General features: G+C 40.3%; 2 protein-coding genes across 3 annotated transcripts; one reads left to right on the top strand and one right to left on the bottom strand.

Moving 5' to 3' along the window:
• Positions 1 to 1,934: 1,934 nt before the first annotated feature.
• LOC133960996 (ras-related protein Rab-11B-like) lies at positions 1,935 to 5,386 on the top strand. The gene is made up of 5 exons (XM_062395907.1): positions 1,935 to 2,090; positions 3,563 to 3,758; positions 3,852 to 4,045; positions 4,135 to 4,215; positions 4,652 to 5,386. The coding sequence occupies exons 1-5, from the start codon at positions 2,051 to 2,053 to the stop codon at positions 4,795 to 4,797; spliced, it is 657 nt and encodes a 218-aa protein (XP_062251891.1). The 5' UTR covers positions 1,935 to 2,050; the 3' UTR covers positions 4,798 to 5,386.
• A 1,200-nt stretch (positions 5,387 to 6,586) lies between these two features.
• marchf2 (membrane-associated ring finger (C3HC4) 2) lies at positions 6,587 to 14,894 on the bottom strand. Of its 2 annotated transcripts, none has more exons than XM_062395436.1 (5): positions 14,544 to 14,894; positions 11,730 to 12,027; positions 10,912 to 11,116; positions 10,504 to 10,713; positions 6,587 to 10,372 (listed from the first exon to the last, which is right to left on the bottom strand). In XM_062395436.1, the coding sequence occupies exons 2-5, from the start codon at positions 11,909 to 11,911 to the stop codon at positions 10,214 to 10,216; spliced, it is 756 nt and encodes a 251-aa protein (XP_062251420.1). In that variant the 5' UTR covers positions 11,912 to 12,027; positions 14,544 to 14,894; the 3' UTR covers positions 6,587 to 10,213. The 2 variants fall into 2 exon arrangements, with proteins under 2 accessions (XP_062251420.1, XP_062251421.1); XM_062395437.1 differs by having other exon boundaries at positions 10,921 to 11,116.
• Between the last annotated feature and the right edge of the window lie 379 nt (positions 14,895 to 15,273).

Here is a 15,273-nt window from a genome sequence, read left to right as displayed (position 1 = left end):
ATATGTGACTTAAACTCCATTTGTCCTCAACAGCTTCATGGCCATGTTCATATTTGTCTCTCCACAGCACCAGATGTGGTTAAAGACAGATTATTAACATCTGTATGTTCCTGTCTCACTCACATTGACCCATCGACATTTACTAGGATACTTTGATGTCCGTTTTTATCCAATTTTACTGATGATACAAGTTCAGCTCCCACACACCGAACATTCCAAAACTAGGGGGATTGGTCAATTAAGCACATTTATGATTATTATGATTAACGTGATCTCTTGCACACCCTAGCTTACCTGCACATTGTCTCCCTTTCCAATTGGCAGGAACAGGGATATTGTTTTTCTCTGCATATTCAAATGCCAGTTCACGACACTTAACTGGAGCAAGGCCATGGGACTGGTCAGCTAGTTGTTTCGAGTTTTGCAAGCTCCTCCTCCATCTCATCTGTGAATATTCTCTTTGCCTCAGCTACTGCACCCCAGGCTACTGATTTTACTTTCTCTTTTTTCTTTATGAATCTTTTGAGGGTTGTCTTGTCAATATTTCTATCCCCTTCGAGCTTTTCTAAAAGATTTCTTTCCTTGCATGACCTCAGCGGCTGCACTCTCCATCTCTGCGAGGGTTTTTGGCCCCAGGTTGTATTCCTGGTGTAGTTTCTTGGCATGATGGCTTTTCTACAATGTTTATGACATTAAAAATAAAACATATGTAATCTATAATTACACTAAAATATGTTTAAGACTAAACTTAACTTGTGATTCATGTCTCACTTTACCCCACAGCATTTGTCTCACTTTACCCCACAGACAACATTTTAGAAGAACTACATCTCTTAGCAATTCAGGCTAATCTTTAGCTAGCATCAATCACATTGTTTTATATGTTGGAAGGTCATGAACATGTGTGATATAAGTTTTTCTAACTTAATCAATTTGTTTTGACAAAACAGTTGATTAAGTTCAAAGCAAAACAAATTACCTTTACATGCAAAAAAACAAATTTCTGTGAAAAAACATACTTTCCTAAGCACCAGTAACAACTTCTCCTTCACGGCAAGGGAGAATGGGAGGGGCTTGAAAACATAATGGTCACATGACCACAAATGTGTTCCGTTGCCTAGATACAGGTGGTGTCTCACATAACCCGATGTCTCACATAATGACCTATGCCTGAATTCCAGTCACGGGTTGTACAGAGAATATACAGTGCGTGTAATGAGATTGACAGCATTTACCATGTGAATGTTAGATTAAATTACACAGCTCTTTACAGATATTGAGCCTGGACATGTATATGTTTTTATAATGAATCATAAAACAATAGAAATACACTTGACTAAACTATTCACACTCAAGATCCACCGAATAACTGTCTCTAGTGCGTTCAGCCTCATCACAAAGTCTTCATCATTGGATGAAGTTTGTTCAGTGTTCATCTGTTTATGTTGAATCCCAGAAACTGTGACTTCTTCCCTTGCACTCTTAATCTCTGTTGGCTTTTAAATGAGACGCTGACGGTGAGAGTTCATTCAAGGCCTGATTATTCATTAATCAGGACCTGCTGATTACCACCTCATAAAAAATCGAATAGGTGCATCGTACAGCGTGCAGCATGGATTCTTTGGTCAAAGGTCAGAGCTGAACTATCAAGCCTAATAAAAAATATATATTTTGGGTCTGACAAGGAAATGGCAGCCTTTAAATAATAATATTATCAACAATAATGCAAAGCAACTACAACTTTTTGTTGTTGTATAATAGGCCAAAACTTCAGCAATTGTCTAATCAAAAGAGTCATCTCTCACACAGTATCATGGATGCGACCCTTTGGGAAATTACATCTGTACAAAGACAAGTGCAGACATGTCAATGACCAGGTCACGTTATTACCATGGATGCACACATCCACGAGTATTCCTATGCAACTTCCTGTACCTGCAGTTCCTGCGCTATGTGACGTACTGCCTCCTGTCATCTTGGTGCAGCTGCCTGCTTGCGGCAGGGGAGTGTTTCTCTCAGCGCAGCCTCAGCGAGGTGATCACGTCTGACCATGGGCAACAGAGACGATGAATATGATTTCCTGTTCAAAGGTGGGAGACACGGACCGAGCTTGCAAATAACGTTCTGTTATCACAGCTGGCGGCGAAGTTGCCAAGCTCGGGCTAGCATGCTAACGTTAGCTGCGTCAACGTCAGTGGTCACGATAACATCAGCTGGTGGAGGCAGCTAACTGTCGCTAGCCGCCAGCTAACTGCTCCCGAACAGTCTTCTCCAATTGACACCGCATTTAATTTAACACGAGGTCTACCGCCGCTTTTATTTGCGTGTGTTCAAACTGTGCAGCTAACGCTGTGTTTGGCTACATGTGTGTCACAGCGAGGAGGACGTACGGAGAGGTAGCCCTGCATGCTAGCAGCTAATCTAACGGGTGGAGCTGGGTCTGACAATATGACAATAACTTTGTCATCGAGCGGGGGGAGTTGTCCTCCCACAGCTGGAACCACACTGACAACTTTGCTGTCCAAACATGGCGCTCTGATTCTTTGTGCAGGTCTAATTAACTCCCATACATTTACTGGAACAATACTTAACTCTCTGAGGTTCAGTGATTGTGATCGTGAACCTGTCGCCTGAGGGCAGGAACTCACTCCAGCTCGAGCTAGAAAGGGGAAACTCCTAGTTTCCTGTGAAGTGGCTGTTCAGGTGACCGGGTGCTTCCCAGACAACCCCAGGGCCTGTTTCCACTTTTACTCACTGATCTATTACTGTCACCATGTCATTGTTCACATGGGCCTGTCACACCTTGAGTTCAGGTTCATGAGAAATGTGACTCACTTTTCTATCTTGGTTAAGTCAGGCACATATTTTTAAGTGTAACACTCAACTGTTTTCAAACTCAAATAACTCAAACTCAAATCCTAATTAAAAAGTTTTCTTGCTCTGAGGGGTTAGACCCGAAAAGATGAAACTCTTTTTAACACAGATTTACAACCTTGTAAATCTGATCTTGATATTAAGCTCTGCAGTTAATGGTAGAAGATTATTTCACATCCAGCCAAGTGTCATTTTATTGTAAACCACTGGGATTTGGACTGTGCAGTAACAATAGCAGAGGATCAAGAGGCCTTGGAAAACCGTTGAGTCAGATTTTCCGGAGCAAGTTTTTTTTTTGGCAGCGTCTCCCTGAACGACTCCTAACAGGGCAAAGTCTGCCAGATAGAAGAGGGCAACACAAGTCAGAGCTTTCACCTTGACCAAGGAGCCAAAGAATTAATGGCAACCTGACTACCCACTGTGCATTATATCATCAAAGTTGCTCAATACATTCTGTGTAACTGTTGATATCAGTGTTATAAATGAGCTACATCCGTTCCTTTTCTGTCGAACTCTTAAAAAGTGGGAGATCACCAGCTGCAGTAGTAATAGATCAGGCATTTGCAGGTGAACGTGGGTCGAGTAAAATCACACAACTGCTTGAGTTATTGAAATCTGTGCGAAACATTTTCCTTGATAACAACCTTGGTATGTGTTAACATTTCTTTTCTTCATGTTGTGGTTGTAGTCGTACTAATTGGAGACTCTGGAGTGGGGAAGAGTAACCTGCTCTCCCGGTTCACAAGAAATGAGTTCAACCTGGAGAGCAAGAGCACCATCGGGGTGGAGTTTGCCACCCGCAGCATCCAGGTGGACGGCAAGACGATAAAGGCTCAGATCTGGGACACAGCTGGACAGGAACGCTACAGAGCAATCACCTCAGCGTGAGTTTGTTTATTGTTGTGCGCAAACAAGTGTTTACTGTGGAGGATATCCTATAGAGTTGATGTACTCATCTGGTTTTGTGCTGTAACCAGGTATTACCGGGGAGCAGTGGGGGCTCTTCTGGTTTACGACATCGCCAAACACCTGACGTATGAGAACGTTGAGCGCTGGCTGAAGGAGCTGAGGGACCACGCTGACAACAACATCGTCATCATGCTGGTTGGAAACAAGAGCGACCTCCGCCACCTCAGGGCCGTGCCCACTGATGAGGCCCGAGCCTTCTCAGGTAAATCACACCCAGTGCTGAAGTTGTAAAGAAAGAGAAGCCACTTGGTTACATGTTTAAACAGAACACTTTTTATCTTCCCACTTTAGAAAAGAACACTCTGTCCTTCATTGAGACATCAGCGTTGGACTCTACAAATGTAGAAGAAGCCTTCAAGAACATTTTAGGAGGTAGGAAATGCAAAGAGGAAGTGCCATTAATCATGTAATGCATGTAGATTGATCCCTAAAGATCAGTGTTGCGTATGAATTATTTAAAACATCATCAGGTAAAAGAGGAATAATTCAAATGAAAGGTATTTGTCAAACTCATGAAGAAGGAACAAGTATTTTGTGTTTATAACTAATTTAGTGAGTTATTGGTGGTGATAGAAGAAATATATATGAAGGGTGGAGTTGACAGATTACCTAATCTGTGTACTTTCTTTACTCTCTACCAGAGTTGACTTTTAATCTGAGAATTAATTTTACGTTCACTTAAGATGATGTTTAACCATTCTTTTGCATTTAACTTCTAATGGGATATTCACTTGTGGGATGAGTTAACAAGTTTAAACAAATGAAATGCATCATAATGTGAATCTTTTCCTTGCTTTCCCCTCTGTAGAAATCTATCGCATTGTGTCACAGAAGCAGATAGCCGACAGATCAGCACACGATGAGTCTCCAGGCAACAATGTGGTGGACATTAGCGTCCCACCGACCACTGACGGGCAGAAGGGCAACAAACTCCAGTGCTGCCAGAGCCTGTGACCCTGAAGCGCACAATCTCATGGCACTCATCCTCTCCTCCACATCCACGCTGAAATCACATCACCTGAGCACTTTCTATCCCGGAGCTCTGCTCTTGTCACTCTGTATATTTCTTTCTTCCTTTCATTCTTTTTTGTGTCATACTTTTAAACTCACCCCATTGCTCTTCTCTTCTGCCATGAAAGAAAACAAGAAGCCTTTGTCACTTGGTCAGCTGAGCTGTTTGTGGAATCAATGTGAAGGTTCCTGTGGTGCAGGGAAGAGGCGCTCGTGGCCCTCTTAGAGATTCTTGAGGTGTTTGAACTCTACTGACTCACCGTCATGCACAGGGAGGCTGTGCAACACATTTCAATGGATACCACTAGATGGTGCTGTGTAAATAAACCATAGGCAGTTACTCCAACCTGGTGAAGCAGTATTATGCCTTTTGACAGTGTGGTTCTTACTCTCTTCTTACATTGGTTAAGTTGTCATGCCAAAAGCATCCTCACAAAGTATTTATTGAAGAATACTTGGCTTGATTTGTCATAGTTTTACTTTCAGTGTAAGACCTGTAAAACAATTTACAATAAAAGTACTTCAGTACAGATTTGGTGTATTTCGGTGTATTTTGAGCAACTCCATTTTGCTGAACTTTATATTTCTATTCCACTGTATTCAGAGATCAGTATTTAGTACAGCTTATAGCTATTGTAGTGGTTTGTTTTTAGGACTTTAAAATGGGATCAGTTTCTATAAAATGCTGCATTGTTAGATTAAATAACACCAATACTACAAGTATAAATCAGGATAGATAAGCTTGAAAATGTCAACATTAAAACACTGCTTGCATGTTAATGCATCAGTTATAAAAATTTGATTAAACTTCTGATTTGGGAGATATATTGTCCACCAATAAGAGGGTCGTTGGTTCGATCCCCAGCACCTCCAGTCGCCTTTTAGAAGTGTCCTTGAGCAAGACACTGAAACCCAAATGGTCCCTGAGGATTGTGGCGACAGTGTGTAAATAGTGTCTGATAGAAAAAGCCATATGTAAGCGCATTTCCTTTCCTTTTAATCGCTATAAAAGAACATTTAGCTCATAAAGTTAACTTAAGATATGGAATATTGGGCTTTTACTTGTCATGGAATTCACATACTGTGATGTGACCTTACTGTAAGTTTCAAAAACTCAGCAGCACCTCTGTCAAGCTGATATCAGAATGTTAGTAAATAAGAGAAGATAGGTTGTCTGGATAACATGGGACCAGTCCAAGTAATTCCACCGTCTACATCAGAGTACTGAGTTCAAGGTTATGGTACGTTGTGTATCCTCGGTATCTGATGGTAAACTAGTGAGGTAGAGCGGCTGATCTTATCCTTGATTTGATCACCACAGCCACATTCCAGTGTTTTTGGCAGGTTTTCCTTCCTGGAGTGATAAGACCAACATAAAAATAGTGTTTTTCTAAACTAAGCTGCTTATGTTTGCTAAATGCAGCGGATCGTACGAGGAGATTCTGTGACTCTGTATGGATCCGGCAAAACTTGACATCAGCAGTTGTTTTTCGACCAGGATTAATGGCTTCATTGAGCTGTGGTCCAAAACAGACTTACACTAATGACGTCTCATCCTCACTGGGCTGAGATGATGATCTGTAAACAGCCGCATCATACAAATCACAGAGTGCACTGTAGTGTGAAATATAAACTACACTGCCACATAGAGGTCTACACATGAAAATACAACCACACAGATACAGAGCAAAGAACTACTAGAAAACAAAATGCACGAGTTCATTTTCACCCATAATTTATCATCATTTTTATTTGCTTTGCAAATAATTCTTGGCTGATTGCAGGTACAAGGGTTTGGTGAAGACATCTTTCTTTTTTTCACAGCACACCATAAACATATTATTGGCAAGTGTGAATACTGATCTGCAGCAAATGATACATACATTAACATATCCAACCTCCAAAAAAAAGACATATTACAAAAATATATAACACAACATAAGTAACGTCTAAATGGTTGTTTGTGTATTAAACAAAGAAAACAATGATTTAAAATCCCTTTGTGGGTTTGAGTGGTGGAATCTATATAAAACCATCATTGCATCATGGTAAATGTGTTATGAAACTCTTTGGAGAGATGAGGAGCTCTGATAACGCTGACATGAACAGACATGTAGAACAAGGAGCAGCTCTGCATAAATGGTGGGTAACTTCAAAAAAACAGAAAACACCATCGATCTGCTTCAACTTCAAATTCCAGTTTCTTGTTTTTAAGCTATTTTGAATCATCACCTCTTTGCGTCGAACCAGTTCCTCAGTTGACCCTAATGCGTGGAGTAAAGCTTGTTTATGACAAACAGTAAACACATAGATGATCAAATGACTCATAAGCTTGTAAGGCAGACAAGGCCCCCGGGTGCATCGCAGTATTGCAATATATAATCCTTCGATCAATTAAAAACACAAACAAAAGATTAACTGGGGCAGAATGTGGGACACCACACCAACAGCTCAATGTTCCAAAGGGTGATGTTCGTCGAGTGAAGCCAGGCCAGGGAAATAACTAGAGCCACACTGAAGTATTGGGTGACCGGCCCTTATGTGCCGTTCAAGAAACATATTGGTATCAGCTTCTGTTTGTCTGTTTGTTGTACTAAACTTTTATTTTAGAGATATTCATGTTGAACCTTTACGTGACCAATTTGGTTTATTTTCGTCAAGATCTGTATATTTGGTTGTATTTGTGTTTTTTTTTAAGTTATTGTTATTCATATTAAAGATTATAGTTTAACTCTAAAATACCAAGCCTCAGTTTGACAAAAAAAAATTTAGGAGTCATTGCCAATTTTTTTACAAATATTTATTTATCTATCTATATATTAGTATAGGAATTTGTTTACTCCCCAATATCCGTATCGATATCTCTGAAAATGTGACTGAGACGCTCAGTTTCCTCCTGAAAAGACTAAATTACATTTTGAAAACATCTCTGACTTTGCCACGCCACCACATACCAGTTTAAGTCAATACATTGTTCACGAATATATTAAGTTAAAGACATTATCAACGCAAATGTGCATAAAATCCAGACTAATGAACTTTTGTGTCTACAATAGTAGAAAATAAGGAAAAGCATGATACAAGTGTGTTAATCAAACGTTAAAATTATAATCTGACAAAGTGACAAAGTTATAGATGCCACTGCACTGAAGACAAAATGAAAACCAAAGGCAAATGTTTAATTAAATTAAAACTTTAACTTGTAACAATAAGAGCCAGTACAAATTTAAAGCTTGCCCCATTGCTCTCATGCCTTCTGTGATAAGGCATTTCATTTTTTAAATTGCATCCAGCAGAATTGCACAGCTATAAATGAAACTAAACTTTGTAAGACAAATACAGTAATACTGGGCTCAGAGCTTAGCACCTGTATGTCCTCTAAAGGATGATGTGTTGTATCCTTAAAGCCGATGTGTTAAAGTCAATGGCCTTCATCAGGTCCATGGACTGAATCATGTTCATTTTAACATTGTTCTACAAATGATAATGGAGTTTTCACCTTTAACCCTCTCAACCCTGTGGATGACTCACAGTGTGTCTAATCAACCTTCTCCTCATAAACCAAATAAAATGGAATGAAGAAATAAATGCTTTCAAAGTCTACCACATTATGACGTGGAGATCTGGAAACCAGGCTGACTTTGGTTTGTGTTTTTTTGCCTCTCAAATCAGAGAATATCATCTCTGACTGGTCTAATATCAGCCACTGTGAGCGACCTGATTTACAAATGCACCAAACTATATACAAAAGAGAGAAGTGAATCCTCTCTGCCATCCCAATCACAGCCAGTAGGAACTGTTCTGGTCAGTAACATCACAATGTTCTCTGTCAGTAATTTACTGCTTCTGTATGTGTCCATCATTCGCGCTGCACACTGCCCACTCCAGCCCTTTCTACCCAGTCTGAGTTTACATATTTGTGTGGGAGGTGTAGGCAGCATGAAACTTGACGGAGGCGGCTGCCTCGCAATTCTCTAAGCAGGAAAAACCCTGATGAAATGGACTTAGAAGAGGATGTGAGCATCTAGTGGCCTGCTTCAAAGAAAAAACAAAGTTTGGTCAGATTTGGCCTTTGTGGTGCTTGCATAATGGCTCCACCAATCACAGTCATGGTGGGTGTTTAAGTTAATGTCAGATTGGCAATAGCACTAAACACCAGCACTAAAAGTCCCCACTTAAGAAACTAAGGTTAACCATGACTTGATGTGACGAAATTGCAATATTTGATCATCTATATCCCTGATTGTTGTGATCATGGAAACTACACACGTATAGAAATGTGTATTGTTGTAAAAATCTAAGCAAATTCTAAACAAAATGATCAAAGTACTTCAACAGGCCATCAATACTGATGTTTGAGTACACAGTACCAGCCACCAAACAAAGCTTGTGGTAATGCTCCTCTAAAAGCCATTTTAATGGGCGTTTTCTCTCAATCTATATAAATATAAAGAACCAGTTCTTAAGTGCTGATAATACAAGAACCTCTATGAGGACACTTCAGTAGGAATAGTAAATTTGTTCATTCTTCTTGGTTTAAAAAAGACTTTATAATACAAAAAAAATTCCCAAATAATTGACAGTAGTTGCATGCATGACAGTGCATGTTGGCGGAGGTCTCTTCATGTACTGTGACGACCTTGGAGTCCACAGTGTTTTTATTGCACAACCATCTCTGGCTTTGCAAGTGTTGCGGTAGAATCCGTTCTCAGGTGAGATAAACAGACGCATACAAAACACTGGAACGTCCCATAAGCTTGAGCGACACCTAAAAAGCTTCAATTCCGACAGCGTACTGGCATCTGTACGGTAAAATGGGAGTAAATCAAGGAGCTGAGCTTTTCAATAACTCCTTGAAATAGTTCCTTTGTCTTTTTTGCCCAGGTGTGACAGGAATCGAATGGATACACACGTGAACGTTGCAGCACAACAATGAATGAACTCTCTGGACTCACCTGTGGCCCATTGGTGGGTTGTTGAAATGAAGCATAACAACTCATTAGAACATCTGAAAGTCCATTATACAAGTGAGTTTGGTCCATCCCTTTCTTTACTTTCATTATCAGCTATTGCAATCATATCGCAGATGATAACACTGAACAAGTCTCTGCTGTTCCCTTCTTCAGCTCTGTCAAAGACAGACTATTTAAATGTGCTCAGTTCAGCACCCAAACAAGGACAGATTATATGAAAACAGGAAATGGGAAAAAATAGGGATTGATGGGACAAGGGAATAAAAAGGGAGAAGTAAAAATAAACAAAAAAGACCCACAAGTGCTTGTTTAAAGACGTGCTGGCAGGCACTGAGAACAAGCCCCCACACTCACAAAAGACTACCTTCAACCAATTCCATTCAGTCTCATACTATACTGTCATTGGCAGGCTTCTTCATCAGTTTACTGGAGAGCAAAGAATGCTGGGAAGAGTTAGTCTCCTTGGCTTCGGGTATGAGCAACCGTACTTTCTGATTTGTTCTTCTCCACTCAGAGTACAGCTGACAGTGGTAGCGGAACGACACCTGCACAGACAACCAGGAAGGAAAATGAGGAAGATGGGACAATAGTTACTGACAATGTGTTTTAGAGCCTTTAAGGTAAAAATGGCTGCATGACAAGTCATACTACAGCCTGATTCATCGGAAACATTTACCAGGGTCCAGAGAACGTAGATGGTGAAGAGGGCGATGGTGAGGGCGATGAGGCCGACCGCCTGCAGCCAGCTCCCCAGCCAAAGGTGGTCCTGAGCGCCCCGTAGACACAGCCAGCCTGAAATGGCTGCCAGTGGCGTGATAAACAGGAAGCATATCATGTCACAGAACAGCGTTCTCTTCTCATTACGAGGGCCAGGGTCTCGCAGCCACTGAAGGAGAAACAGATCTTAAGTCATTCAAGAACAGCGGAGTGTCATTATTATAAATCAGCAAGCAAGCAAGCAGAAAGATGAGATGTAAAAATAAAGCTGCTTCACATTTAGCATACACATCTTTACACACAGCAGTTCGGCCAATGAGAATAAAAAGAAAGGAAGATAGATGCAGACAAGGCAAAGGACATTGACCTTTGTTACCTCTGTGAGAGGCCGTGGTCGGCGCTCGATGCTGAACTCCGTGTGGCAGAGCTCGCAGTAGCTGGTGTTGGAAGACGACAGCCACTTCTCCAGGCAGCTCCTGTGCACCGCCCCCAGGGTGCCTGTGCAGTCACAGGGGGACAGGAGATGCTCGCTGTTGCCTCCTTCATGGCAGATACGACATATGGGACCATCACTGTGACAAAAAAAAACTAAATCTGAAACAGCTTTTCAAGCAAATAGAGTCACAGCACTAACTTGACTCCACACCAGGTAATTAGTTAATGGAGATTTACTCGAGCGTATTCTGAACGAGAAAGAGCGAAAACCCCATTTGTGACCAGACTCGTCAAGCTCATTTGTCAATCATGAAGTGTGATACAGCAAAAAAACATATCATTGAGTAGTGTTAAAATAGCATTACCGTCTTCAGTATTACAAATTGCATTAAATGTAGAAAACCTAGAAGTTTAAAAAAAAATTCTGATCAAAAAGAGGAGGCCTTGGTCTGGATCATTGGTTTGCAATTTGAAAACGTTATCTGTTTAGTTCAGACATTCAAACCAATTCCAAGAAGTTGAGACAGGATTTATCAACAAAAGAAAAGAAGTGAAAGCAGCTCGCAGAAATGTCTTCTTCTCCTCTGACTGTATAATGTTAAAAAAGGAGGAAGTACATTTTGCTGGTTTAAATACCATCATGATATTACAGTGTAAACCAAATTAATTAAATGAAACGGTTTATTAGTTTAACGAATTTTTTCCAAAGGAATTTGTTCATTTTCTTAAAACAACCTCAGGCAGTCTTACCTCTGTGAGGCCATGGGTTTTAGCACAGATGACAGTAACCGTCCGTCTAAGGCCGTGACCTGGGTGACGTACAGCGCCTGGCACCCCTCACTGCCTGACTCCTCCACGCTCTTCCACAGACCCGTGCTGCTGGCACAGTCACACAAAGAGCCAGGCAGGTGACAACACCCGCCTGTCGTCATGGTTATGGTGTCTCGATACTGGGCCTCCAGATGGAGGTGAAGGTCGGAGGAGAGGGATGAAGGAGGAAGCAGAACGTACGAACTCTGCTCTCCCGCAGCGTGAGATGAGCTAGTTTCTACAAACAGAGAATAAACAGCCTGTGAGTCAACAGCTTTTTCATATAAACAATATTGGTTTAACTGTATAGTATAAGTATCAAGAAGAATTTGGGGATGAATGGGCCTGACTGGATATGTCCTCATTGTCATATACTATGATAAGCTTACTTCACATCTTTAATTATTAGCAACTTAATAGATTCTGGTTGTCAATATAAATACTATAATCAACAAATAAATTATAATGCAAGAGAATCATACTATTAATTATATTGGCATATTTGTACACTGTGGTATTTGTACTTAAATAAAAAGATTCTCCCCACTGGACAATATAATTACTTCAACATGAATGGAGTTAAATACCATACGAAAGCAATGATAGTGAAAAGCAGGACTCATGTTATTATATTAACAGTATTGTGAAAATATTAGGAGTTTGTAAAATCAGTCTAGTTCTTGGTTTCCATTACTTTATTTTGACATAATTCCTCTTAAGAGTTAATGCACCAATAGTGTCCTGACATGTGGAAATAACTTAGTAATTTAATAGAAAGTGGTCTGTGTGGAGTCGGCCCAATTTGCCCTAATCCATTATAAAAGCCAGTGTGTTAGTGTGTGTCAGTGAGTGTGATGTGCAGCAGACTGATAAACAGCTGTCTCTTCTCTGATACTCCCTCACTAACGATAAGAGAACTAAAGAGAAGACGGAATTTTCTACAGTCTGTAATTTATTCATCTTACTTCCACAAAAATCGTGTTAGTCTGTTCAGTGACAAGTGAATTTTAAATGGATACTTCCTCTAAGTGGAATGTGTATTGTAATGACAATAATTACACACAGCAGGAATAATCATAATAAATCCACAAACAGCCTGTATCAGTATTTCTTTCAAATGTTGAGCACTGAAGTTGTTACTTAACTTTTATATCAATTAAAAAAACAGTGTATTGGTAAGAAGTAAACACTGGGTTGTTGTTGTTGTTGTTCACATTAGGCCTGACTCGCCGACTACACGTTGCTGCATTACACCAGTCTTTATATGATCCTTTGTACTCAACACTGCTGTTGTGTGTGTGTGTTTGTGTGTGTGTGTGTTTTTAAACAGGAGCTTTAACATGGCAGATGGTGCAAAAATTCTGGTGCTAATTTATGAGATTTGTGTGTTTAGCCTGTTAAACCTCCTCATGAACAACGACAAGAAGAATTTTCATTCCATAATTGTTATTCTAAAAACCTTGCTGTGATAAAGAGCAATGGTTTAGTCACAAGTGTCGGTTAAAATAAAGGATCTTAGTAAAGTGACGAAAACATAAAAAAAAGAATTGATAATTGTCAGGTAAAATATTCACCTAAATCGACAAACAACGGGTTAATTTGGTTAATCAACATAATGTAAATAGCTATTGTACTGAATGCAGTATATTTTTTTCCGTATTTTCCCTCTTTAAATGTACATTTGGATGCTTCAGATGCTGAACCCCAGGCCAATATAATGCAAGCACCTAAAATTATTGTAAATACAAAAAAACAAGAGAATAATAATGGTTGAGGCAGTGTAGACACTAAGCCTTAGAGTCTGAGGGATACTTTACAAACATTTGGTGGTGCCACCTGCCATTTTTTTCAGTGATAATATAGTGAAATAATGACTTTAAGCAGACTTTAAAGTTTTTCTGAGAATTATACTGTTTAAACACATTAACTCGAAAATGTGTATTGGCTCTATATTGAACGGACAATTTAAAAATATCCATTAAAGACCTTTCGCTGTTGATGACAAATTCCAAAATATCATTTGAACAATTTGGCCACAAGGTGGTTGTTGAATAGAACATTCAAGCGATTTATAAGAACTTCGAGTGATTTTATGAAGCCTGAGAACTTGAACTTGACTTTACACGGGTCCATGTCCACATGTTAAGACTGTACATCCCTGAACGGAGACACGATTAACAGGTACAATCCCTGACCCAGAAAAACAAAGGGAGGAGGCCCAAAACGGAGACACAACAATATCCAAGTCATTGTTTTCAGACCTAGTCATGCATGTAAATACACAAATCAATCAAGACTCGTATTTTTATATACTTTGTCCTGAATTCCACAGAAACACATGAAAGCGACTAACATTTGAATACACTGACGGACATGTGTCATGAAAAACAGACCCAGCCAACAGACAAAAGTAATATCCACACTTCCACTGCGACTAACAGCAGCTATTGTTAGCGCAGCAGCCAGATGTTGCAGCTTTGGGTCAGACTATCGTCTGACGCAGAGGGTTGTATCACGTCAATATCTCTAAATGCTGCCAGGCTTAAATGATCTGTGTGTAGCAGCGAGGTACTTTTACACGATAATGACACAGGCTATACAAGCTCAAGCCTGTCAACATGTTGTCTGTCTTCATCACCCGGGACATCAACGGGTCCACTTGTCACATCTGTGCTGTGTGCTAGCTGTCACTAGCTACACTGAGCTGCCACTAGCTAGCTGGGGACATAAGAACCGACTCAAAGCTCCACTCACCTGTGTGGTCTTCTCACTGCTGCTTCACGGCGACATACATCACGGTCCCGCTGTCCCCGCGCCGTGTCCACGTCTCATGTCACTGCGTGTGGTTGGAAAGCGGTAGTACAGTCCGCTGGGTAACGTACGAAACCCTGTGCAGCTCCGTGCTAACCCAGCTAGCGTCTCTCAGCTGATAACACAGATCGGGCCACACTTCCGCTTCCCCCCCGAGCTTTAAATACACAGCAGGCTCATCATCAGCTGTCTGACTGCTGCGGTGAACACATGCACACAGATACTGACACTCTGACACTGACACTGAGACATAGCCAGGATCAGAGCCCACCACTGCAAACGTGACAGGGAATAACAACAGCTTTACAGAGGGAGGGGCCAAAACACACCGGGGGTTGTCTCACAGAGCGGCAGGTCAATAATAATAACAAGAATAGCAGAGGCAATATGATGTTTTTGTTCAAAATAATAGTAATAATAATAATAATATTGATAATATCAAAGGCAACATGTGTCCAAAAGAATAGTAATATAAATAATAATGTTAATAATAGAAGAGGCAATAGTGAACTATATTTTCAAAATAATAGTAATAATGATTATAATAGCAGAGCCAATATGATGTCTATTGGTTTAAACTAATGAAGATAATAGTAATAATAATAGAGGCAAATGATGTCTGTTTAAAAAGATAATTTTGATAACCATTATGTTTATAGGAGGGTATCCTTGC

This window comes from Platichthys flesus, chromosome 9 (genome assembly GCF_949316205.1).
Source record: "Platichthys flesus chromosome 9, fPlaFle2.1, whole genome shotgun sequence".
Lineage (NCBI taxonomy): Eukaryota > Metazoa > Chordata > Actinopteri > Pleuronectiformes > Pleuronectidae > Platichthys > Platichthys flesus.
This window is presented reverse-complemented; position numbering and strand designations above follow the sequence as displayed.